General features: G+C 43.2%; 1 protein-coding gene across 1 annotated transcript; it reads left to right on the plus strand.

Moving 5' to 3' along the window:
- Positions 1 to 26,524, plus strand: LOC129708057 (paired box protein Pax-4-like). Its single transcript, XM_055653601.1, has 10 exons — positions 1 to 37; positions 7,764 to 7,894; positions 9,135 to 9,350; positions 11,190 to 11,271; positions 12,972 to 13,103; positions 15,168 to 15,250; positions 20,726 to 20,798; positions 22,037 to 22,089; positions 22,871 to 23,069; positions 26,325 to 26,524. The coding sequence occupies exons 1-10, from the start codon at positions 1 to 3 to the stop codon at positions 26,522 to 26,524; spliced, it is 1,206 nt and encodes a 401-aa protein (XP_055509576.1).
- Positions 26,525 to 27,599: the final 1,075 nt, after the last annotated feature.

Here is a 27,599-nt window from a genome sequence, read left to right on the forward strand (position 1 = left end):
ATGCCAGATATTGGTGAAAAAGTAGATGACTGGGAACGTGAGGTAGGGTGAATGTACGAAGGTCCCCGGCCACCAGACAACTCTCTGCTATCCCAATTACCACTCGTTAAACCACAAAAGAAGCCACTCTGCTGGTGTTTAGACCGTCACACCATCACTCGACAATCCCCTGCCGTTACAGGACGGCCATCAGCTTATCGGGATACAGGAACAGATCATTTGAGCAATGGCTGAAAGCAAGTTTATGCAGTTCGATAATTATCGCTCTTTGTTTAAAATCGGCCAATTGCTGGTCTCACTTAACTGCAATTTAGTCAATTATAACGGTGGGAGAGACTGGACTGATGCCAACGTGGCGATGGTGCAGTGTTTTGAAGGCCGGGGTGGGTGGACGGACATACTCTCAGGAGCCGCCTCGACACTGCAGGTCTGGTACCCAAGCGCAGCACCAGAGGAGGTTGTGTTTGAATTCCGCGCGTCTTACATACAGCCCACGTTGCCTCTCTCTAATAGCACAGTAACAAGAGGGCAACATAGACGCGCAATAACGGAACATCTAACCGGAGGAACCTGTCCCATCAACAACTCAGTAACAAGTACAAACTCAAAGAAGACATTTGGTTTATTGAGATCTCTCCTTTAGAATGCTTTGTGGGGGGAAATAGAAAAAAGTGACTTGGAAGATATTTTTTAAATTGCGCGCTCAAATGCTTAATTGGCTGAATGTGAAAAAAAATCGAAATGTATACTTCTTATTAGTTATTTTAGAAATGAAAAAGATGAAAAGTATGAAGCAGGCATGGACACATATAGGGAAATGGGTGTCGACTTATAATTGCCATTGTCCCCAAGCAGTTAGGTGTTCTAATGACAGGATGCTACTGTGTTTTCCCGGGGCCGAGACTGGCAGATTGGACACAGATGGGTGTGTTGATGCCCTGAAGAGGTGAATAAAGCCCAGATCCTCCTGGTTAATGTATAATTTACAACATATGGTATTTTAACATCCAACCCATGCTTTTGTGGAGAGGATAACTTGGTGTACGACCTACTAATGATACCCAATTATTCATTAACAGTCCCCAGGACCAGATCTCTACGGATTTTCATTTGCTAATATTTGCTCTTCAAATATTTTGTGAAACGTTTACAACATATTTTATCTGTGGACTCGGCCGGGAACATCTGTGATCCTTTTCACAGCAACATTTTATGAACAGAGAGCTGAATGGCCCATCCACCACCACCCATATTTACCTCTCATGTGCACACACAGAAAACCGTAATAAAACAGAATAACGTGAGAGATTTATGATTTATCCAGTGCAGGTTCACACGAACATATGGCAGGCGTTGGTTGAAAAAAGGTATTCGTCCTTTACCGCCGGAGAGAGGGACAGTAACACTCTGCATCGACCATCTACAATGATACATCGGTTACGTGAAAGGCACCAAAGTGAACCAATGCTCTCAAAGCACGATGTGTAAGTCCCACACTCGCCCCAAACACTTCCAAGCACGGCTCACTCAGCCCCAACCCACCATTGAGACCGAACACTCCTGCCTTCTGTCAACCTGTGGTGATGGAGTCAGAGTGACAACTAGGACCAGGGGATGCTGAGGCGGTGACCTTCCAGGCATCTTTCCATCTGAAGAACTCCCTTCAAAACTCAATCCCTGCTGATCATAATATTCACCTCTGATTTATAGTTTGTGTATAGGTGGTATTCTGAGTTATGCCTTACAGTAAGATGCCATGCACCTTACCCGAGGGAAAGGTCGTGTTTTGCCCAGCTCGGTGTTATCTCCCTGATATCTAAACTCATTAAAATGTCTGTGTTTCACTGTGGCTCAACTGGGGGACAAATCTCCCCGAATTTGTCAGCTGTGTCATCGAGACATTTCATTGATTTCAGACAGAACTGTCATTACAGATATTTCAATCAGGCCACGTTGCACTCATCCAACAAGCATTTGTTCAATGAAACCTCGTCCTTACAGATTTACTTTCTGCAATAAATCCTTTGTTCTTCCAATATTGCCACCTCAGTGGAAGTTCGGATTGCGCTTACTTTGATTTGTGTTCACATTTGGAACATTTTTCCAAATGGATATTTCTAAAATTATTATTTTTGCAACCAAACCAATTTCATGCCATTGATATTGAAAAAACAACCCTTCACGGCCTTTCCGAGCCGATCACCGGGACTACCTGGGGAAACACTTCACACCTCTTCTGCGGGGAAAGTCAGTGTTGAAAAGACACATAACGCGCGCCCAGCGCATTGACTTGACGAGGCAATAGTTTGTTTAGCCTGGGCCGAACAGCCTTTTATTCCCGAATGCCAGAACAAAAGCAATTAACACCACGTCCCGGAGTTGCTAGGCACCAATGAAATTTAATTTCACCACTTCGGTTACATACATTTGAAACCCATAGACTTTGTTTTATTAAACCCGTTCCCAGTCCACGCGCACACAACCATTCACCTGAAGACGTTGGGGGCATTATTATCACCCAAACATGGATAGAGCGCACGTTAGCCACTGTTCCAGATTAGCCATGAGTTAAATAACGCGGCGGTTCTGGTTCCTGCTGCATTGTGTGTCACTCGACAGGGCACAGAAACAAGCTGTAGATGGGAACTTCCCACGGGGTAGAGGGTCGGCGGGAGTACCATGGAACGCCAGCCACCTCGCTACTTCAACTTCAGTCTGTCCAGGGACTGCGGCCATTCGCGTTACCCGCGTTACTCGACTTATTGAGGAAATATAATAAGCATTTCAACGTAAGGCGCTGATTTAGCACAAAATTCACACTCGGCGCCTGTTCACTTTCAACATTCACATTTAGATTTGGAGTGGGCGCTGGGCTCTCCGTGAATCTGCTTCAGTTCCCATGTATGGGGAGATTTGTACTTGTAGAGGGACGTGGCTCGCATAGTCTAACACTCGGGATATTCGCGTTTCCTCCTTGTGGGCGATGCGCTCCACGGACCGGACGAAGCGCAACATAAGCGCAAAATCCAGACAGGTCTGACAGAGAGATCCTTGTGGGAAGACGGTGTTACTAACAATTAGCCATTCCGGGTTGTTAAAACTCCATAAATATGACACTACAAGAAACTCCAGAACAGCTAAAGCGAAGCAATGTTTATAACAGGAATGTAATGTCGAGAAAGGGCACACACGGAGCTTGAATCAATTCAAACATTAAGGGCAGTTTGATTCCTCCTTATCCACCTCTGTGAAATTCTTATGTTTAAAATTCAAAAATAGCTTGCGTATGATGTATACTCCACAGGATATAAATATTGGTAAACTATGTAATGCAGGGATAGCACCAGTATCTCTAATATATTAACATTTTAAATTTGCGCAATTAGACCTGATCAAGATTAAATCCCGAAGTTTGGAGAATTATGCACACACTCGATTTATGCTTTCATTTGTCTCGTCTCGGGAGTGTTTGAGAGTGCTAGCTTCCCTCACAACTCCAATATTTGTGCTGCTTTAGTTTTGGGGGTTTGCTTTTTACAGTTACTGTACAAGAAGGCACAGAAAAACGGATCTGTACCCAATCTCTTTGCTGAACGAGTAACCAGGACGTTTCAAAGGTGGCGGAAATGTCAGAGGGGTTGGTGGATGTGGGGGCTGGTGGGGTGAAAGGTAAGGACCAGGAGAACTCTATCCCGGGGGATCCCGACCCGCGTCCACCAGAGATGCTGCCTGGCCCGCTGCGTTACTCCAGCGCTTTGTGTTTTGCGCCTGTGTAAACTGTTGATCTCAGTGGAACAATGATAAGCTAAAGTGTCCAGGGTCCAGCTGTCAATTTCGACGGTAAATCTTCCAGGCAACTTGTAGTTTCCGCCTTGTGGTCTCAGGGCTCATTTCGCGAAGTTGCTAATTATGGTCGATATTAGCTCATCACAAAACGAAGACAACACTTTTACATTTCATTGCTTTTGTTTACACTGTTTGTGTTGCATGGTGAATTAGCCATTAACCCATAATAATTGTACTCATTTTCTATGCGAAATTTGTATTTTTGTGTTTTACTCATTTCTGTGCGGAATCGGTATATTTTAAGTCAAGGCCAGCTAGAGTAACGAGAGGACGAGTCGGGAGTCAACACCGAATTGGTTGGTTCCATACAGACCTTCCATCGGCTCACTACTTGTGATCAGTAAATGAAAATCAAATGAAAAACAAAACCGATGCTGGAAAACTGAAATAGAAGCAGAACTTGCAGGGAACACTCAGCAGGTCAGGCAGCATCCGTGGAAGCAGAAACAGACCTAATGTTTCAGGCAGATATTGCCTGACAGACTGTGTTTCAACATTTGATAAGATCACATTTGAGGTACTGGGTATAATTCTGCGTCTCTGGCTATAGGAGGGATGTCATGAACTGGAAAGGGGCCCAAACACGATTTACGAGGATTCTACCTGAACTAAAGTGTTTGAGTTATAAGGAGAGGCTGGGTCTTTTTTTCTCGGAGTGCAGGAGGCTGAGGGACGACTTTATAGAGATGTATAAAACCACGAGGGCATAGATAAGGTGAACGACCTCAGGGTAAATGTCGTCTCAAAGTAGATTAAGGGCGACTTATTTAAAACGGACAACTCTTTCACATAGAGTTTGAGATGGAACGAACTGCCAGAAGAGATAGAGACAAGTACACTTACTTCAAACTAAAAGTATAAGCAAGCGTGAGTACACTTAGACTAAAAGGCACTTGAACAGGTGGATATGAAACATTTGGAGTGATATGCGCCAGGCACAGGCTTGTAGGATTAGCTCGGTTAGACAACTTGGTCGGCACGGACATGTTGGGCCGAAGGGCCGTTTCCCTGCTTGTTTAGCTCTATGTCCGTGTAGCTCTATCTTCCGCGTCTGTTTGCAATCTATACTCCCTGATCCTAATCTCCTCCCTTTCTCCCAACCTGACCCCTCCTGCATTCTCCTATCAGCGTCTCCGCAACTGAATGTTAAAAGCGCCAGGCGGCAGAGACAAAAGACTGAATTAGCGCAGAAGCTGCCCGCGGGAGGGTTCAAGACAGACACAGCGTCAAGCACCGAATGTATCCCACGCAAGGTAAAAAAACAATCGCACTCACTACACAGTTCATTCTTTCCTTATTGTAATACACAAAGGAAGAGGAGGTCGGAATGGGGCGGCAAGGTTTAAATCCACCCGACTTACTCGATGAGCTATCTGGAGTTTGGACGAACTGATGTGGAGAGGCATTTTAAACGATACATATTTTTTCCTTTAGGAAAGACAAAATTGAGTTCATATTTTCCTCTCAGTAGGTGGGGCGTAAAACTTGATTCTCATTTGACCAGAGAGCAGTTTTGTTCCTTTTATTTCTCGTAGTTTCTCTTTATTTTGGCCAGAAGAGCAGCTCCCACAAACTTAATAAACCGATTAAAACCATCCGCGGGGTTTTGATTCTTGGTCTCAGAACATTAACTGCTGTGAAATTGGATAGGCGGGATAAAGGTGACGGAAATTTCGCGGACGAACTGGAACCAAGTTTAACTTAAACGGGTATTTTTCAAAGGAGAGGACTAAAAGAATCAGCGCAATGTCAAGTCCGTCCGAAACGTTGCCAATTCCTTCCCTCCATGGATGCTGCCTCACCCGCTGAGTTTCTATAACATGTTGTGTTCACCATCGATTTTACCAGCATCTGCAGTTCCTTCTTAAACAATGCCTTTCTTAAACGTGACAGAAACGACACATCGGGTGGTATGTAAGAGCAGCAACCTCTGTCATAAACCTGTGGCTTCTTCTCCGACTTTCCTGACATGTTTTGAAAATGTATAGGAATTAATTGCAGATACTGGTTTGCACCGAAGATAGACAAAACATGGTGGGGAAACTCAGCTGGTCGGGCAGCGTCTAAGGAGAGGATGGACAGTCGACATTGCGGGTCAGGGCAGTTGTCTTCTGAGATGTGATGAAAATGCTCATTTTCTTCGATGCTGGCGAACCAATCCACAGTCTGAAGAAGAAACGCTCCAATCTCCAACTCTTGTCATCGACCCTCTCTCCGTTCATTGCACCCCATCGCTACCCTCAACATATCTCACTACCAAACCCGCACACCCTCTCCCATCCAGATCCCGAGAGGGCCGCCTCCCATTAGTTCTCTGCCTGCTCCCAGCTCCTCAGATGCTTCCTTAAACCTCGGACAATGCAGTTTATTCATGCACCGTGGAGTATACAAAGAAAATATCCAATAATTGTCTATCGTGTCCAAAACCCTAGGTATCACTAAAGATTGCAGCAGCCTGGCCAATATTGAAATGATCATTACCTAGAAAACTGCATATTTTGTCCGTCAATGCCGTTGCGGTTCTGTCCATCCTAACCCTTGTCCCACTTAGGAAACCTGAACGGGAACCCCTGGAGACTTTGCGCCCCACCCGAGGTTTCCGTGCGGTTCCCGGAGGTTTTTGTCAGTCTCCCTACCTGCTTCCACTACCTGCAGCCTCCGGCAACCACCTGCAACCTCCGGGAAACCGCACGGAAACCTTGGGTGGGGCGCAAAGTCTCCAGAGGTTTCCGTTCAGGTTTCCTAAGTGGGACAGGGTCCGGGCCCCCCAGTAGAGCAGAACATATTAGAAGTCCCAATTAGAAGTCTAATTCCTCATTTAAAAGTTTAAGCTTCCTCACACAAGTTATGGCTTGTGACTTTCTTGCAAAACTTGAATCATTAATAACAAATGGGTAAAATTGAAGTTTGTTAACCTGAATCAATGCCACGGAGAGGTATTAGAGCTATTTCATTTTTAAGGCAAGAGGAAAATCGCAACAATTCCAATTTGTGTTTATTTTCCCAGAAGTTAAACCAATGGTAAAAAAAAAACCCACAGAAGATTAAACCAGCATCTGTAGTTCCTCCCTACCTATATATATTTAAAACAACTGGTCTGGTTGAGAAGTTGGGCTCAAGTTGTGGCTGTAAATCCCCATGAAAGCCTCCAGTATTGATGCTTCATCCCATGTTTATGAGCGTTTTTATTACAGCATTGAACACAAAGTTCCAGGATTAACTTTACTGATCGAGCAGGCACTAAACTATAAGCACCACTCCTGTTAATGCATGCAAGTTCCAAATTACTCAATGTTTTAATATACAGAAGGGAAGAATATCTTTGAAATAATATTGCACAAAGGTGCTGCTATGTTAAATGGGCTTTGCTTGTGCCACTGCTTTTTTTTGTCTATTGACGACATATTGTCAGTCTGTGTTGTTAGACTGTTGCCCCGTGAGAGGGCATTTGTGATATTTTCCCCCCGTGCTGCAACTTTTGTGCCAATTATGTTGTCAATCTTTGGATCTCTTTCACTTCAATAGAGATGGTGCCATGTGCTATAGCACCAACTCTATTCCTGGTTTGACATTAGCTGGAGTAGTGCAATTGTGTTGGTGTCATTCGGCTAAATATATCAGCAGGACTTCTAATCCAGCCTACAATCTAGCCACTCTTGTTGAACGCTTGTGAGAGTAGTGATTGAAGACACCACCTTGTATTGCCCGGTATCTACAGATTTACTATTCTTTGTTTAATCCCAACTAATCCCTAATGGGTGCTGATATAAGCAGCTCATCCATCCCTAATGCTTGATGTTCCTCATCTGAATGATCTTAAAATTACAACATAAAATATGTTAGCAGGAGGTTTCTGGATGTTCATAGATTAGGGTTCTTTTATATTCACTTTTGCTACATTGCCTCCCAACTTGCAGGTGAGGGCTGTGTAAACCAGCTGGGAGGGGTCTTTGTGAATGGACGGCCCTTGCCCACATGCAAGCGAGAGAGGATCATAAAGATGGCAACAAATGGCATCAAGGCTTGTGATATCTCCAGGATTTTACAGGTAACCCAGATTTACATTTTTGCTTGTGTTTATGAAAATGCAGAGCGGACAAACTGGGAGTGAATATTTCCATTCTTTTAGACATAAAGATTCGAGGTGGAATGAATCTCCACTGAATTGCCAAATTCAGCTCAGAAAATGTACTCGCATTTCAAGCCCAACTGGCAGTCTTACTCAAAGAAGAACAAGGATCAAGCTAGCCTATAAAGTTGTTTACTGAATGCATAAACAAGCTGGAACTCTTTCACTGAACAATGGCAATACCAAAGCTGCACCTCGTGGTTCTTGCTGAAAATTTGAGATCATTCTTCTGACTCAATTCCCTGCCCTACTTCAATTTCCCCACGTACATTTTTACTTCTACCAAATCCTAGTCCTGTGTCAGATACTTCCATTTTAATCCATCACAGCCCTTACCATCAGCTTGTGGATCACAGCATAACTGGTCCCAAACTGTGGCCATTCCCTTTGTGATGTGCATCACTCATACCAACTCTTGACTTTTCTGGCATTCTCTCCCATTCCTTTGTATTCCCTTTCCCTCACATTTGAAAGCCGCCTAAGAACACATCTATCTGATCATAGTTTCTGCTAGTTATCATTCTTATCACTGCCTTCAGGACCATACTGGATATTACAGCACTTCACCTTTGTATATCTACGGCCATCATAGAGTCTGTTCTCACCTTCTCCATTATGGTCTGGTTTGGCTCAGCCACCAAGCAGGACAACTGGAGGCTGCAGCGAATCGTCTGATCAGCAGAGAAGGTTATTGGCTGCAACCTTCCCTCCATTGACAAACAGTACACTACAAGGGCCAGGAAGCGAGCGGGCAAGATCATCTCTGACCCCTCTCACCCTGGCCACAAACTCTTTGAATCACTTCCCTCTGGAAGGCAACTCCGGACTGTCAAAGCTGCCACAGCCAGACATCAAATCAGTTTTTATCCACGAGTAGTCGCTCTACTCAACAGCCAACAATCTGTAGCCTCCCTTTGATCTGGTATTTGCTTGATCAATGGTGTTTTATCATTAATGTTTTATTATTATTAATGTTTAGTGTTTTCTGAGTCATTCGTAACTGTCACTGTAATTCATGTTGTTACTTGTGGGCGGAGCACCAAGGCAAATTCCTTGTATGTGAATACTTGGCCAATAAACTTACTTACTTACTTACATTGCTCTACCTGACTTTGTCTTAATGCTCCATATTGCATTCAATGATGTCTCTCCAATGCAGGTCTCTAACGGCTGTGTGAGTAAGATACTGGGTCGATTCTACCAGACGGGCTCTGTGGGTCCAAAAGCAATTGGTGGGAGCAAGCCACGGTTGTCCACCCCAGAGGTGGTGGCTAGAACTGCTCAGCTAAAGTGGAATAATCCATCAATGTTTGCCTGGGAAATACGTGGCAAGCTGCTGTCAGAGGGGATCTGCACCAGGGACAAAATTCCCAGTGTGAGTTTGCAATTCAATTCACTTTTACAACCGTAAATTCTACCTCCAGAAAAAGTGACCGGAACATGTTGAGGAGGGCAACTTTCCATCTTGAAACATAGAAACATAGAAACATAGAAACATAGAAAATAGGTGCAGGAGTAGGCCATTCGGCCCTTCGAGCCTACACTGCCATTCAATATGATCATGGCTGATCATCCAACTCAGTATCCTGTACCTGCCTACTCTCCATACCCCCGATCCCTTTAGCCACAAGGGCCACATCTAACTCCCTCTTAAATATAGCCAATGAACTGGCCTCAACTACCTTCTGTGGCAGGGAGTTCCAGAGATTCACCACTCTCTGTGTCAAAAATGTTTTTCTCATCTCGGTCCTAAAGGATTTCCCCTCTATCCTTAAGCTGTGACCCCTTGTCCTGGACTTCCCCAACATCGGGAACAGTCTTCCTGCATCTAGCCTGTTCAACCCCTGAAGAATTTTGTAAGTTTCTATAAGATCCCCCCTCAATCTTCTAAATTCAAGCGAGTACAAGCCGAGTCTATCCTGTCTTTCTTCATATGAAAGTCCTGACATCCCAGGAATCAGTCTGGTGAACCTTCTCTGCACCCCCTCTATGGCAATAATGTCCTTCCTCAGATTTGGAGACCAAAATTGTACGCAATACTCCAGGTGTGGTCTCACCTGGAAGATGGTTGAAGTCAGAGAGCTATTGAATCTAAAAATAATCTGTGTGCTGATTTTTTTAAATAAAATGAAGCTAACTGTGGCTGGACAAACATTGTCACACCCCAATGTGATGGGGTCGGATCAGTCACATCCACGAACGCTGGGCTCACAGGAGGAAAGTGTTTGTGATTTGGTACAATCATTAAAACAAACCAAATCCTTCACATTATTTGTGATGTGCAGTGAAAGGCTGTCTTTGAGGTTGAGGCAAAGATAACTATTGGAGATAGATTAACTTTATTGTGCCCTGCCCTGGACCTATCTGTACCGTGGCCACATGAAGCTAGAACTTGGTGAACCCACTATGCTGGCATCCATCTCCAGTCCTTTTCAGAGGGACAGATATCTATGTCAACCCTTCCACGAGAATTTAATATATTTAACTTGGAAGAGAAAGATTAAATATATACATAGTACGTTAGTGTCAATATATATATATATTTTTTGGGGGTGGTAGATTGCAACCTTCACGCGGTCCGCCCCGTTTCAACTAATGCAATCAACCTGACTTGCACAATCAAATAAGATCAAATAGAACAAGTTGTCTTACAACTTTAGGCTGTGCACGCCATACGCAAGAAGAAGTCAATATTTTTGATTTGTAGAGAGTACCAGATTGCTACATCATATTGTAGTTCTTGATTTCACTCCTAAGTGCACAGATTCAATTTTAAGAACTCCCTAATGGCTGGGATAGTTTCTCCATCAAATTCCTTTAAAATGTCAAAGACCTCAATTAGCTCACCCATCAATTTTCTACACTCAAGTGCGAGCATGTCAGGCTCACACAAATACTACTTTAACCCTTCCAATATCATTCTGGTGGATCTCCAACTTTCAAATATGGTTACAGGAACTAAATTCAGTGCAAGATGGAATCTGATCAGGCACTCGGTATGCACTGCAGAGCACTTTGGGCCACTATTCTATGTTCAAGATACTAAGTAAATGCAAGTCATTGTTTTTGTTGTGTCAACAAACTTTGAAACGAGTACCTGAAAATAATGCATTGATTTTGCTTGCATCAGCTGGTTTAGAGCTGTTTGATAACTGGCTCCCAAGGAGTACTCATGTGTGCAGATAGTTGTAAATACTTATTATGTATTTTCTAGGTTTCATCTATTAATCGAATTCTACGCAACCTGCATACTGACTCTACATCCGAGACCACGAGAAGAGTGCAATGGCCAGCAGGTTGGATTGCTTCTTAAGAGGAAACAATTAGTAAGACAGAATAATTAAGTCACGTGCAACAGGGCATGATCTAATTCACTCAAGTCCTGTGTCTGATGCTTTACTGTAGCTTCTGGTTCAGCAAAGCTTAATTTCAAAATTCTCATCTTCGATTCTGAAACATCCCATGGACTTCCCTATTTCTGTACCTGTGATTTCCTGCAGCCCCATAACCTTCCAACATATCTGCATTCCTCTAATACTGGCCTCTTGCTAATCCATCTATGATGGCTGGTACACAAAATTGCTGGAGAAACTCAGCGGGTGCAGCAGCATCTATGGAGCGAAGGAAATAGGCGACGTTTTGGGCCGAAACCCCAGTCTGAAGAAGGGTTTCGGCCCGAAACGTCGCCTATTTCCTTCGCTCCATAGATGCTGCTGCACCCGCTGAGTTTCTCCAGCAATTTTGTGTACCTTCGATCTTCCAGCATCTGCAGTTCCTTCTTGAACACATCTCTGACGGCTGCCTTCTGTTTCCAAGCCCCCAAACTATGGATTTCACCTTGATTCACTCCTCTCCTATCTATTTCTCTTGAAACTTCTCGTTGACTAAGCTTTTGGTCTGGCAACATATTTTTGTTTGCTATTGTTCCCAAGTGGCTCTTTGATATATTTCGGCCACATTAAAGGCTTGGGCTAAATGGAAGCTCTTGGTATGATTATTGACGAGCATCAATTATAAGCTATATAAAGACTACTCTAACAGTATTCCATACGCTTTGGTACCCGTTCCAAAAACAAATGTATTAATCGTAAAAAATTACAGCCATTTCAGCTACCTCCTCTATTTGGTGTCAAGATATCAGATTTCTAAACACCTTCCTAGTAAATAATTTTAGATTTCCACCCCTCATTTTGATTTGTCAGACCATGGATATAATTAACCTGTGCAATTATACCTATCGCACCGATTACCATACATTAGTTGCTTCTAGTTTGAAGGTTCCCAACGAGTGAAGCCGTCATTTAATGCATCTCCTGACAAGCCACCGCCATGCTGTATAATGCAAGTTGGAAGTGTTATATGCCAACTTGAGAAAACATTTGGAGCTTCAGGACATCTTGTCCAAAATGAAACACTCCCTCAATGCAACACTGAGATGTAAACCTAGATTACACATTCAAATCTCTGTGGTAGGATCTGAACCAAAATGTTCTCAATCTTTAGACTTGAGACACAGCATGGAAACAGACCCTTCAGCCAACAAGAGTCCACACGGCCCAGCCCTCACCCCGTACACTAACACTATCCTACAGCAACAATTTAGAAGTCAATTAACCTACAAATGTGTGTCTTTGGAGTGTGGGAGGAAACCCGAGCACCCGGAGAAATCCCACGCAGTCTGAAGGAGAACATACAGACTCTGTACAGACGGCATCCTTAGTCAGGATCGAACCTAGGTTTCTGACACCATAAGGCAGCAATTACTGCTGCACCATTGTGCTGCTCCTCATCCAAAGGATGGCTGGTGTGATACATAAGAAAAATAATGCTTGAAGGTAGTTTTATCAAGGAACATTATTGAGAGTAGAGAGAACTTGGGTTTGTATCAACCACACGGCATATTATCATTGACTGTCCTGGATATTACAAGATGTTTCAAGTGTTTCAATTGGAAAGCTGACCTCCTACCTGCTCAATTTGTGTTCTTTTGTCTCAGATTTTGGAGAGCACGAAATGAGTCACGCTCAAAACATCCTGGTGTCCGAACTTGCCAGGGATATTCAGCCAAATTGTCAGCAAAAAAACCGAACCGTTTTCACACAAGAACAGGCCGAGGTGTTGGAGAAAGGTATGGGATGGTGAAAGATCGAGATCAAACTGGGCAACAGCAGAATGTAAAGGATCGAATTAGCAGTTATATGGCCTCCTTCACATGCTCGGGCATCTTCACGGCTGTTAAATGTTAAAGTGCAACAGACCAGGTGCACACAGTGGAATTTGCCAAACAGCCAGTGGACAAGTGAGCAAATATTTTGCTTTGATGTTTAACAAATACATCATAGAATATTCTGTATTATGGGTAGGGATTGGGACTGAGCTCCTGGGCCAGTGGAGGCTTCCATCTCTTCTGGGTCCACAACGGAGGAAAGTGGCGATACGCGCACTGCTTTTTGATTTACCTGATGGAAGTGCATAAAATTATGAGATGCATAGATGGGATAGACAGGCTGAACCTTTTCCCCAGTGTGGAAATGTCAAAGACTGGAGTGCAAAGGTACGATGGGTAAAGCTTAAAGGGGCTGTCCAACTTGGGCAACCTAATCCGCGAGTTCTGGCGAATTTGCCCTCGACTCATACTCGCAGCATGGTTGACACGAGGTCATAGGAGGTCTTCGTAACTCTCCTTCATGCTCGAGAGTGGTCCCCGTGTACTCAAGGCCTCAGCTAGGTTGCGGCGCATTTTTCAATATGTTGAAAAATGCCCGCGAGTAAAAAAGGTCGCCATGGAAAAAATCGATACTTTTTTTACTCGTAGGTTTAGTCCAGTGGTTCTCAACGTGGGGCGTACGCCCCACACGGGGGCAATTTGATTTTTAAGGGGGGCAATTGAGCGCGACTGAGGAGGTCTGGGTCCAAATTTTCGATTATTATTTTTTGGGATTTTCCATCAGGTAAACATATGTAGTTTATGTTTCAGATGTTATTTTGAGTAAATAATTTTTTATTTAAGAATTATATATCACCACATGGGGGGGGGGGGGGGCATCAGGATTTTAGAGGGGATTAGGTGGGGCATGGCCAAAAAAAGGTTGGGAACCACTGGTTTAGTCGTAATAGGTCGTAGTAGGTTGGCATGTTATTCGTAGGTAATCGAGGGTAGTCGAAGGTAGTCAAAGGCAGTTGTAGATCATAGTCGAAAGGAGGTCAAAGGAGGTCGTCTCCACTCTCCACTATTCGGTGTCCAATTTTCCCGAAATTAGTCGTAGCTAGTCTTCAACATAGTCGAAGGAGGTCTTCAACATGACATTTTTTCAAACTCTCCTAAACTCTTCTAAACTCGCCAATTATGTCGCCCAAGTGGGACAGCCCCTTAAAGAAGCTGTGCAAAGGAAGGGTTCTTAAACAGAAAGTAGTGGGTACCTGGGACACACTGTCAGCTCCATTCCCTGCATATCCATGTGCCTATCCATAAGCTTATGTAGATATGATAGTGGTGTTTAAGAGGCTTGTGGATAGCCCCATGGATATGTGGGGAATGGAGGGAAGTGGATCATATGCAGGCAGTGGAGATTAGTTAATTTGACATCATGTTTAGCACAGGCATTGTGGGCTGAAGGGCCTGCTCCTGTGCTGTACTGTACTGTTCTATACTCTATGCCTCTTAACATTGCAGTATAAAGGTGGTACATCTGACAGCACTGAACCATGAGTTAAGCAAATACCCCCACTTTGTAAGAGTATTAAATCCATGATGTGTTTTAGGGGAACGGTGTTGTGGATAAAGGGGAGAAGACCAATGTTATTCACCCTACATAATTATAAGATAATATACAAAAAACATAAGAAGATTAACACAAGGCACAACACAGAGGAGAGCAAATGTTTAAATTAGAAAATTCATGAGAGTTTGGAAGACTGTCAGCCAACAGCAAAGGCAACTGGAAATGATATTATCAGCAAATTGAAAATTAAAATATTGTCACATAGTACCAACATGAGAATTGTCTTCATATTTCCAGAGAAAGCCAGGGAATCAACAGTTCCAGCACTGAGTTAGAATCATCGATAACATTACAAATGAAACAACATTGAAGGAGCAAATGCAGTAGAAATTCTAACATTGAACAATGCAGCTCATTCATGTCTACCTCATCAATGCTGCGTTTAACTTGTGTTTATGTTGTGGTTTCAGCATTTAAAAGAACACAATATCCAGATGTATTTGTGCGAGAGAAATTGGCATCAAAAATATCTCTTCCAGAGGCAAGAATCCAGGTGAGGATTTCATCCTTTTCTAGCTATATTCCAATCTGCATCAATTAACTGGAAGGTAATGATAACCATTAATCAGATCCAGCTATGGCTCGTTTGCCTGTGCCTGGGAATGGAGCGGACCTTAAAGGGGATGTGCAGTCTGACAATGGGAGAGGATTGGAGTAGGGTTTTTACACTAATCTAGACCCTCGGGTGTTGTCTGTGTGGATTTTGCACATTCTCACTGTAACCATGTGCGTTTCCTCTGGATGCTCCAGTTTCCTCCCAACTCCCAAAGACGTAGAGATTTATAGGTTAACTGACCTCTGCTATTGACCCTAGTATGTAGGAGTGGATGCGACAACATAGAATGAAAGTGAATGTGTGATTGATGGTTGGTGTGGACTTGGGCGCCAAAGGGCCTGTTTCCATGCTTTATCTTTCAATCAATCAATCAATCAATCAAGCTAATCTATTTTCAAGTGGAGACCGAATAATATTATTCCAGAGTCTTACTGGATCAAGTTATGGTGTTGATACTACTGCACCATACTCTTCAGAAGAAATGAGACGGAGTTGGACAACTTGATGAAAGTGAGAAGTGCTTGAATAGTGAATCATCAATATGATGAAGAGGAACCATAGTGCGATACTTTGAATTGTGAAACAAATGTGACCATTAACTATGTTATGGATAATGGCAGGAAAAATTATAAACCTAGTGCCTTGCACACACAATTTGTGAGGAAAAACTGTACAAATTGAGACGGAAACCTTTGCAATAATCTAATAAAATGTCACCAGGTCCTTTTGGGAAGTTACAAGTCAGAAATGATTATGAGTAATGCTAAATCTGAAATAAAGGCCACGTTATGGTACAAATGTGGGCAATTTTGCTGTCATAGAACAATTATGTGATCAAATATTGTTCTTCAAGCATATCATATTTGGTGATGTTCTATTTTGATTGCAACATACGTCATAATAACTAACATTGATTTGTACCTCTTTAATAATTTTATCACATGGCCAACCACTACGTCTGCTGTTGCAACTTTGTTTCCTGTCAAATTTACCGGAGAGTCTGTCCGCCTCTTTGGAGAAAGCAACGAGAAGAATGTTGTCTTGAGATTATAAGCTTTTATTTCATGAAGTGAGTTTTTTAGTAGTTTGAATTACCAATGACTTTCTGGTATCTGTAAGGAAGTTACTGAGACGTGATGTCAGAAATGATGGATGGTGAGACAATGAAACAGAACATTGGCCAAGATTCCTCCCAAATAAAACAATACATGGATTAGTTAAATGACAGCTAACTTTGTGATTCAATTGAGGTCATATTTGCCTCAGAAGGCAGTGGAGGCTGATTCTCTGGATGCATTCAAGAGAGAGTTAGATAGAGCTCTTAAAGTTAGTGGAGTCAGGGGACAGGATGAGAAGGCAGGAATGGGGTACTGAATGCGGATGATCAGCCATGAATATAGTGAATAGCGGTGCTGGCTCGAAGGGCCGAATGGCCTACTTCCTGCACCAATTGTAATGCACTTTGGAATAAGTAAAGCCCCCAAGCTGTTAGATGATGCCGGGTGGTACATTGGTGTTTCAAATATTGCTCACTGCTGAACAGGTATTGCCTTCATGTTGTCTAGATCTTACTCCATCCAAATATAGACCACCTTTTTGCCAGTGTAGTTGCAAATGGAACTGAAAAATGTTCAATCATCGCAAAACATTTCCGCCTCAAAACTAATGATGGAAGTAAGATTGACAGGGCAACGGTTGATGGTTGAGCTAAAGACACAGCCCTGAGCAACTGCCGTGACAATGTAGTGGGGCTGGGATGATCGCCCTACACCTCAATGAGATTATGGCTGTACTGTGATCTATCGTACTTTCTTCATATTAATTAACTCTTTCAGTGAATAAGAATCTATTCGTATCAAAATTTAATTTAATTGATCAAGCGTCAACTGCAATTTGTGAAAAGGCATTAGACACTTCCAGCAACCCTCTGCATACAGAAAGATACGGCTATAGTCTTTGGATGGACTTCTTGTCCTGAGCTTCTGAACCAGTGCACATAGTTGCTTTAATGCAATGAAAACTTCAGCATTTAATTTATAACTTCCAGCAAATAAAATCTTACCATATGCAATCTCTGTAATTTAACTCATGGAATCCAGGCTGATAAATCTGTGCTACATTCCTTCTTAAAGAGTAGAGTACTGAAATGCCCACAACATTTGCAGGGTTGTGAACTTCTACTCTTTGGTAATTCGGTGTACTGTAAGTTAAAGCCAGCATTCCTTTTGCCTTTATCCTAACCTTCTAATATTTACTGGGGATATTTTTAGTTTTGTCTGCATTGAAATATATTTGCCATAGCTTTGTCTTTTTTTGTTAACATAAATGATATTTCTATTACTTAGTAGTTTCCTTTTGCATTTTCGGCAAAAAGTTTCATAATTTTCTTGATTTTATTTGTACCACGTCAATTTCTAAGTAGTTCCCTTTATTTGCACCAACATTTAGTTCCAAATATAATTATAAAATGTATTTTCTAATTTTGATATATTTCTGCTCTTATAATTCTTTTGTATCTTTCCAAGGTACAAGGATTTGTGCTAATGTTTTGCCTTTTTGAATAATTAGTTTCATGTCATCTCTAACCTCTCCGATGAGGAATAGAACTCATTCCCCAACTCTTTACACAATCACAAAATGCATTGAATTTTTAACTTGATGTTGCCTAGAATTAAAATAAATATTTGTTTAAACCATGGTTCCTTTACTCCATAACTTCTGCTGGAATAGCCAAGGATAGAGTATGCCAAAGGCATTTACGTCTTGATTTCCCTGTTCCTACACCTTCATTAACATTATATTTACATTGTCTCTCCTCATTCCTATTGCCCAAATAAATGATTTAATATTATCTTGTATTGCAATTCAACTGACGTGTTATACTATCTGTGTTAAGAAATAGGAAATTATTTATTTAGAATCATTGATTAATACAACACAGAAACAGGCCATTTGGTCCAACTCAACCTTGCCATCCAAGGTGCCTACCTGAGTTAGACATATTTGGCCCGCATCACTGTAAACCTTTCTTTTCCATGCACCTGCCAAAATGGTTTCAGGTGTTGTAATTGCTCTTATCTCTAGTACTACCTCTGGTAGCTTGTTCCATATATAGGCACCGCCCATTATGTCTTTCTCCTCTCCCCTTAAAGCTATGCCCTCTAATCACAGACTCCTCAACCCTCAGCCCCTTTCGCTCTGGTGAAAGCAGTTTCAGCTGAACCAGTCTCTCCATATGACTCCAGATGTGAACATGCTTGATCACCAGCGATCTAGTCGGGAGTAGATTTTCATAACAACTACGTAGTGATAGAGAGCCATCACACATTATGAAGCTGGGTAGGAAAGAACTGCAGATGCTAGTATAAATCAAGATAGACACAAAATGCAGCTCATGCAAATGTAACTCAGCGGGACAGGCAGCATCTTCAATCTGAAGAAGGGTCTCAGCCCGAAATGTCACCCATTCCCTCTCTCCAGAGATGCTGCCTGTCCCGCTGAGTTGCTCCAGCATTTTCTGTCGATTTTGAAGCTTGGATTTGGCCCTACACCTTCACTTCACATCATCGCAGTTCACTCTGGTGAATTGACATTAAAATTGCCCTGCCCTAAATCCATATCCTTCCCAATCCCAAATCCTAATTTATCCCGATCCCCAACCCACATTTCTCCCTCTTTCTCACAATATTCTGAGAGTTGGTATACCTGTTGTGCCCCTTGCAATTCCATATCTATACTTCTCTCTACCTCTAGCCTATACTTCTCAGCATTCTTATCCATATCCTGCTCTTTCATTACTGGATCCCACTGTATATTCACTTTAAGTTTACCCCAAGCACCTTAAATGCACGGCTGCTGAATGAAACAAATGTTGCCCTCAATCATTACATAATCGAAGGTACACAAAAAAGCTGGAGAAACTCAGCGGGTGCAGCAGCATCTATGGAGCGAAGGGAATAGGTAACGTTTCGGGCCGAAACCCTTCTTCAAGCTGATAGGGGGTGGCGGGGAGAAGGAAGGAAAAAGAAGGAGGAGACAGCTCGAGGGCTAAGGAAGAGGAGGAGACAGCAAGGGCTAACAAAATTGGGAGAATTCAATGTTCATGCCCGCCGGATGCAGGCTCCCCAAGCGGAATATGAGGTGCTGTTCCTCCAATTTCCGGTGTTGCTCACTCTGGCAATGGAGGAGACCCAGGACAGAGAGGTCGGATTGGGAATGGGAGGGGGAGTTGAAGTGCTGAGTCACCGGGAGGTCAGGTAGGTTCTTGCGGACCGAGCGGAGGTGTTCGGCAAAACGATCGCCCAACCTCCGCTTAGTCTCACCGATGTAGATCAGCTGACATCTAGAGCAGCGGATGCAATAGATGAGGAGTGGCCCAGCCCGAGGGTGGAACGGTACTCACGTGAGGGCGATCTGGTCCGGGGGCTGGGACGGTGCTCCGGTGGCTGGGACGACGTTCTGGCAGAGGTGTCCAGAGTCCTGGGTTCAGCCGCGGGCCAGCGGCTGCGTGTGCTGGACTGGAGGTGCGGCGGCTTCGACCACCCCGGGCCGCAGTGTTTGAACCGTCCCGTTCCCGGGGTTCGGTGAGCTGCGGGACTGTTTATACCATCGCCCGGTGGGGAATCGCCTCAGCGCAGAGGGAGCAGAGGGAGAGACTGCAACCCTAAGATTTTTGCCTCCACCACAGTGAGGAGGTGTTTGGAGGACTCAATGTGGTGGAAGTTAATTTGTGTTTATTGTTGTTATTATTGTATCATTGTATGTATGACTGCAGGCACAAAATTTCGTTCAGACCGTAAGGTCTGAATGACAATAAAGGAAATTCAATTCAATTCAATTCAAAATTCAAGGTTGGTGGAGATGCAGGTGAACCTTTGTCGCACCTGGAACGACTGCTTGGGTCCTTGAATGGAGTCGAGGTGGGAGGTAAAGGGACAGGTGTTGCATTTCTTGCGGTTGCAATGGAAAGTGCCCGGGGAGGGGGTGGTATGGGAGGGAAGGGAAGAATTGACAAGGGAGTTGCGGAGGGAGCGGTCTTTGCGGAAGGCAAACATGGGGGAAGATGGGAAGATGTGGCGAGTGGTGGGGTCACGTTGGAGGTGGCGGAAATGGCGGAGGACTATTTGTTGTTATCATTAAATAATTGTCTGACATTGACTGACCAGGGGGAGGCAGTGTTGTACCATTCCCTGAAAGGGTAACGCTGGCAATATTGGACCACTTGCCCAATATAACACCCCTTCTTCTTTTTACTTGTATTGCAATCATTGGTACAATAGGTTGGCTGATCTGATATTGTTCATTTTACATCATTGCCCAGTGAATATGAGATGCAAATAACTGTGAGAGGGTGACATAAAGCTGAGGGGATTCGGTCAATGGATAACCTTGGCTAACTTTGTCCTCTCTTAGGTCTGGTTTTCCAACCGACGAGCAAAATGGAGACGAGAGGAGAAGATGAAAATCCGACCTGGCTTTTTAAGTAGTAAGTAGGCCAGCCCAACCTGCAATTGCATCCTTTTAATATCACCATGGAATTATCTTCAATCTCTTTGTTCCGTCTCGGACATTCTTCGCAAAACTCCTGAATGTGGCTTTTCATGGCCATCTATGGTCACTAACGTTACCATTCTGCACATGAAGCTTTTTAACTGAAGATAGTCCCATGCTGGAAAGCCTGTACTTAAATACCTGGTGAAGAGAAGAAAGAACCTGCTCATTTAATCCCACAGGGCATTCAAATCATACACTCCCAGGTTAGGCATAGAACAAATAATGTCAAGTTCCTTCCATACTGAACCGAATAAACATGCCTAAGATATGTGTAGGTACAAGACAAAATATATTCCGTCCTGGTCCATCAAACAACCCCAGGGTGGGTGTAGCATGGTTTAAGATTCTTGTGGATGGTATCAACCTGTATATCCTCCTCTGACTTAATGCTGGATTTTCAAGAAAAAGTGTGAAGGAATAAAAGTTGTATAGTAACTTCGCGGGGCTGGGCGGCAAGCTGTTCCTAAATAAACTAGATGTTTCACTGAAAACAGGGGAGCTGCAAGTCACATGCTTCCAGCATCTCTTGCATCTGTCTTTTGATCATTCTTCATTCGCCATTGATTTAATAAGAATGTTCTTCATGTCCTGTGCAGGTACGTCCTGCAATGTGGGATTGAACCCATTACAAGGCTCGCCTCATGCATTTCCTACTTTTCACCCATCAACAATGACCGATAGTCTTTCTTGCCAGGTAATTGCACCTTAATTTCCTCCCCTTTGCTTCGTAATATGGTCATTCAAGGAAGTGATAATTGCTGACTTTGGCATCCAAAGTAAAATGTTTTCTGCTCCTCATTGTACGTGACCCATAGATCAACAAAAATGCTGGAGTAACTCAACGGGCCAGGCTGCATCTCTGGATAGAAGGAATGGGTGATGTTTTAGGGTCAAGGCACTTCAGTTAGTTTGTTTATGAATCTCCGTGAAGATCAACCATCACAGTGACGAACACAGGAACATTACAAACTGGTTGTTCAGGAAGTTCCACCATTCAGTTGGATCTTGGCTGAGCTGCAGCTTAAATGTATTTCCCTAATTTATTCCGTGTCCTTTGATAGTCTTACAAAACAAAAAAAGCATCTATTGTTTAGTTTAGTTTGTTATTACTATATCATTGTTACGTGTACCAATGGACAGTGATAAGCTCTTTTGTTGCCTGCTGTCCAGTCGTCGAAAAGACTATAATCAAGCCATCCACAGTGTACATGTACAGGACAAAGGTATAACATTTAGTGCAAGATAAAATCTGATAGTCTAATTAAAGATAGTTCGAAGGTTTCCATGAGGTAGATGAGAGGTCAGGACCACATTCTAGAAGACAGTTCGGATGGCTGATAACAGCCGTCTGTGAATGTAAGTAGGCGTTTTCACACTTCTGTACCTCTTGGCCGATGGAAGAAAGGAGAAGAGGGAATGTCCAGGGTGAGTGGACCATGATTATGCTGGTGGCCTTGTCATTATTTCCTCAGGGCATATTGTTTCCCCAGTATGCACAGCCTTTTAAGTGGATGTGGTAGTGGTGACAGGGGTAGGGACAGGGGGGAGAGTGTTGCATTGGGTGGTGTTGCGGAGGGGGTGCTGGGTTAGGGAGGACATCCTCAATATCCACCATCCTATGTGTGCAAAAGTGCCTCTTGATATGGCTTCTGGCCCAGACCTAACTTTAAGATCACCTACCCTTGCTATTGATACACCAACCTGAAGAAAAAGTTTGTTCAAGAAGGAACTGCAGATGCTGGAAAATCGAAGGTAGACAAAAATTGCTGGAGAAACTCAGCGGGTGCGGCAGCATCTATGGAGCTATATGCACAGATGCTGCCGCACCCGCTGAGTTTCTCCAGCAATTTCGTCTACCTGAAGAAATAGTTTCTTTACTGCCACTTACCTCGGCTCCTTTATCATTTCAGATCAACTCTCTCTCAGTCTTGTGCACTCTCCATTTGGAGTTCCAAACAGTGCACCATTGGCTGGGAAACTGAACTGTGTACTCATCTCTTGCAGCCTTACTGGCCTCAACCTCCACATCCAACTCAGCCCCTTCAGAGCCTGAAGACACAAGGGTATGTGGCAGCAGAATCACAACTCTACCCAAACAACTCGGCAGAGATGTGGAATCTACACAGGTTTGATCCGTACAGGGCGCTGGAATCATCAACATGCCTCGGTTCTGGATCCATTTATTCCTCACAAGCGTCTAACGGTAAGCCTGTTTACACGCGGAGAGGGTTTGTGACATGGCAGGACTGTTACCTCTCACTCCAGCTATCTGTTGCTGCAACTTTCAAATAAGCCAAGATAAAGAAGTACATTCATGGGTTATTGGTCCATGTGTGTAGTTCTACACGAGATTCTGCATCTCCGCTCAGGAAAACCATTAATCAATCAATAATTTCAGGCATGGCTCAGTGGATAACATTATTATCTCCGAGTAGACGTCATGGGTTAAATCCCAACCCTGGGACAAGCATTATTTTTTTTTTTCCATGAAGAGTTTGAGGGAATTGCTAGCAAGACCAGTTGCTCATCCCTTAACTGCTCTTGAGAAGGTGAACTACCTCCTTGAACTGTTGGCAGGATTTCCATCCCACACCGCTGTTGGGTTATAAGTTAGTGATTTCGGGCCCAATGAAGTAATGGTGACGTATTTCCAAACCCATGTGCTACAGCAGGTAAGCTCATTGGTGAACCTGCCAGTGCTGGAGTGTTCATGCACCTCTAGTCCTCGTCTTTCTTTGTGGCAGGCATGCTAGGTTTGGAAGATGTGAGGTGGCAGCATTGATAAATATCTGCAGTACATTATGTCATGGTGCACACTGCAGCCACTGTGTGCTAGCGATGATGGGAATGAATATGTAGGGCAGTGGATCAGTGCTGCTCAAGGATCTTTGTCATGGTTTTGACCATCATCATCATCTAAAAACCTACCCTTGGAATGCAATCTTATCCGGGCAAGTGGAAAGAATGGTATTGTGCTCCAACTTGTGACTTGCAAATGTTGGAAAGGTTTAGGAGACGATACACTAATAACAGGACATTCTGCAACTGACCTGCTTGTAAAGCTACAGCACCTAAACATATGATCCATGTCCTTCCATTCTTTACATATTCATGTGCCGAATTTAAAAGCCTCTCATATCTGCTTCCACCACCACCCCAGGAACATTTCACTCTCTGTCAACTATCACCTTTAAACTTGCCCCTTTACAGCTGCTGTCTCGTATTCGATATTTCCACGCTGAGAAAGATTCTGAATGGCTACTCTTTCTCTGTGTCTCACAGAATTTTATAAACTTCTATAAGCTCTCCCCTCAGCCTCCAATACTTTGGATACAGTTTTGTCCAAACCTCTTCTTTAGCTAATACCCTCTAATTCAGGCAGCGTCCTGAGTAATCTCTTCTGCACCCTCTCCAAAGCCTACACATCATTGCAGTAATGGGGCAATGAGAATTGCATACAATACTTTAAATGTGGTCTAATCAAAGTTTTAGAAAGCTGCAACGCGATTTCTATTTTTTATATTCAATGCCCCAACCGTTAAAGGCAAGTATGACATGTTTTTTTCACTTTGTCTACCCGTATCACCTCTTCCAGGGACCTATGTACATGTATGTCTGGGTCTCTCTGTTCTACAACAGTTTTTATCCATTTGTCTTGCTCATCTATTGTCCATTGGTAAGACGGCCAATCTCCAGATTATCCTTTACAAATCCACGCTAGCTTTCCTAATTTACTCAATTTTTCTCCAATTATTAATCCAGTGCCTTCTTTCCTGTTAGATTAGAAAGATATTAATCTGGAAGGTTACCCTGGACATATTTAGAATCTGTTCACCTTATTTCCCCTTAACACTATTACTGCCTCATTTTACTTTGGGATAATTGAATTTCCCTTTACAACTAGTCTATTTGTGTTATCACTCAGACTTGTTGCTGAATGAAAAGTAGATGATAACATTCCAAGCGAGCACCAACATCAGTTCTGCAGATTTAATTGACACCTCATCCTTCCCTTCATCATTAAGGAAAAAACAGTGTATTTTGTTCCAGTAGATTGATCAGAAGTTTGGTCAGAAGTTTGAACGGAGGTTGGGGCAGGAAGGGAATATAATGGATGGATGTCGTAACCTTCTCATGTTATGTTGACGGGTTAGGGAAAATAGGGATAGGGATGTTTCTCCTGTGTTCCATCATCGGGAATTGTTGTATTAGACTAACTCAAACATTAAACCCTTCTTACAGATTTGGCTCCATATAAGCCTAACCATCATATCATTGAGAGAGTCTTAGGTCATTATAATGAGCATATGCTACATATTCATATGAGTCTTTTGTATTATATTTCCAAATGCATTATTCCGATGTATTATTCCGAATGATCATTTTTAAAAATGCTTTTCTAGGACAGACGCTCACTGGGATTCCACTTCCTGGTCCTGTTCTGGACCATACGCCGTTGGTTATTTCTGCTGACAACATGACCTCACTGCCGGTTCCTGGCACGGATAACACACCACTATGTCTTCCTGCCAGAGAATTCACATCCTTTCCTATTCATGCTTCCAGTGCCATTGTAAACAATGTTAAAGTGCCATTTCCAGTTACAAATGCTGGCTGCTTGCTGGATAACCCACTGCAGTATTTTAGTTCATTGAACTACAGTCCTTTATTGTAGCGACTGCTCTACTCCCACTATTTACCCTCTTTGTAATTCTGGAGCTGCAACGTGGCAGCAGCACGTATTGATGTTGAGTTAGCGATATTGTCACAGCTTGTCTGACTGTCCTAAGATCAAATCATCCTTTCCTTTTCTTTCTGCTGTAATTATGTGGCAAGGCTTTGAAGAAAGAAGCAAGTCCACCGATCGATTATATTTATCCTTTCTTAAGGTAGCCCAAAATGACACGAGAGCTCTCATTCCACGATTCAAATATTTTCATTTATTATTGTTATACAAGGCAAAGAAGGTCTTTGTAGCCAAAGTTGTGCATGTCATACTCCTGTGGTTCAGAATTTGATTGGAGCCCACCGATTATTGCCAAAGCATCACATTCTCATTGCATTTAGCTTTTGCTTAGTTTGGTGATTATTGCTGTAGGACTATTGGAGGAACATTACATACTACACTGTGTGTAAAAGCAGTGGTATCCCAAATATCCAATGGCGACAAACAGACGTTGAAGGTAAATGTAAAGTTCTGTTATGAAATGAAGCCCAAATGTCTTCAAGAGGCAGATGCAGAATGCACAACACAAGTCTTCATGGAACATTTCATGCAAAGATTGTTTGGTATCTGGTACAATGTATCCAGTGGCTAGTTTGCTGATGGAGGAAGTGACAACCAACAAGAGGACAATAAAATGAAACTGACCCCACAGACTAAATGACTCCAGTAACCATCAACGCTGGCCTGAGGTTTGAACTTATGGGAGTGCTACTGAACAATGTTTTAAAGCAGGAATCCTTGAGGGGCACACAGCAATGCCGCTCTTCTCAAAGTTGTTGCTGCAACTGGATACTGGTCAGGAGCAAGGACCCTGGGGAGATTGTCAGCTCCCAGAGCAGAGGGAACATGATGACGCTGACCAATATGCAACACAAATGGACAGACCGAACATCACATCTCTCTGGCCAAGGTGGTTTGAGCAGAGCATGTAACCAGAGAACATTTGGATGCCTTTATACATGAGGGTCTGTTTTGTTTGGGAATGAACTGTAGAATCTGACTCTATTCACTAATATCTTCCAAGAAGATAAATGTGTTGTCCTTTCTGATCTGACCTCTATGTGTCTCCAGACTCACACCCATGTTGTTCTAACTGCCCTCCACAAACTGCTCACCTACACAAAATCACAGTTACAAAGTACCAGCAGAGGAACTCCAACAGTTACAAGCTTTCTTAAAGGGTCTGCCAGGCTAGTTGCAGGGAGGACATTTCCCCTGATGGAGGAGTCAGAGACTGGGGGGTATTTTGAGAATTAGGGGTTAGCTATTCAAGACTGAGAAGATATGAAATTTCTTGCCTCAGATGGCAAGCCTTTTGAATTCTTCACCCCAGATAATTGTAGAAGCTCAATTGTCATCTTAATTTGAAACAAAGATCAATAGATCATGAAGGGAATCAAGGGATTTGAGGCTTTGCTGAAAAGTGCCATTGTGCAAAATTGGTCACAATCTTGATGTGTGGCTGAGCAGTCGCATGTCTCGTGTGGCCTTAAACCATTTTTATTTCCATGTTCTTATTTCCGTTCACGTCCTGTGGAATTCCCTGCCACAGAGGGCAGTGGAGGCCAAATCACTGGATGGATTTAGTTATGGAGGGAGTTAGATAGAGCTCTAGGGGCTAGTGGAATCAAGGGATATGGGGAGAAGGCAGGATGGGTTATTGATTGGGGACGATCAGCCATGATCACAATGAATGGCGGTGCTGGCTCGAAGGGCTGAATGGCCTCCTCCTGCACCTATTTTCTATGTTTCTAAGTTTCTATGAGAGATTGTCCATCAACACAAAGGGCATTTGCTTGGGCAAAATACAGCCAGCCTAGTCTATCCAGTAAAAGCTCCTCTCTCGCTCTTTGGAGAGAGATGGCAAAACTGTTCCACAGACCAGTGACACGGCAGCTTCACCAAGGCAGCTTTCCAACCATCCTCCATCACCTTTGACAAGCCACCCCCACCCCCTATCTCGCCACAGCTTGCACCCTGCCAACAAGGGCCGTGTGTCCGAATGTG

The sequence above is a fragment of the Leucoraja erinacea genome, chromosome 22 (assembly GCF_028641065.1).
Source record: "Leucoraja erinacea ecotype New England chromosome 22, Leri_hhj_1, whole genome shotgun sequence".
In the NCBI taxonomy this organism is placed as follows: domain Eukaryota; kingdom Metazoa; phylum Chordata; class Chondrichthyes; order Rajiformes; family Rajidae; genus Leucoraja; species Leucoraja erinaceus.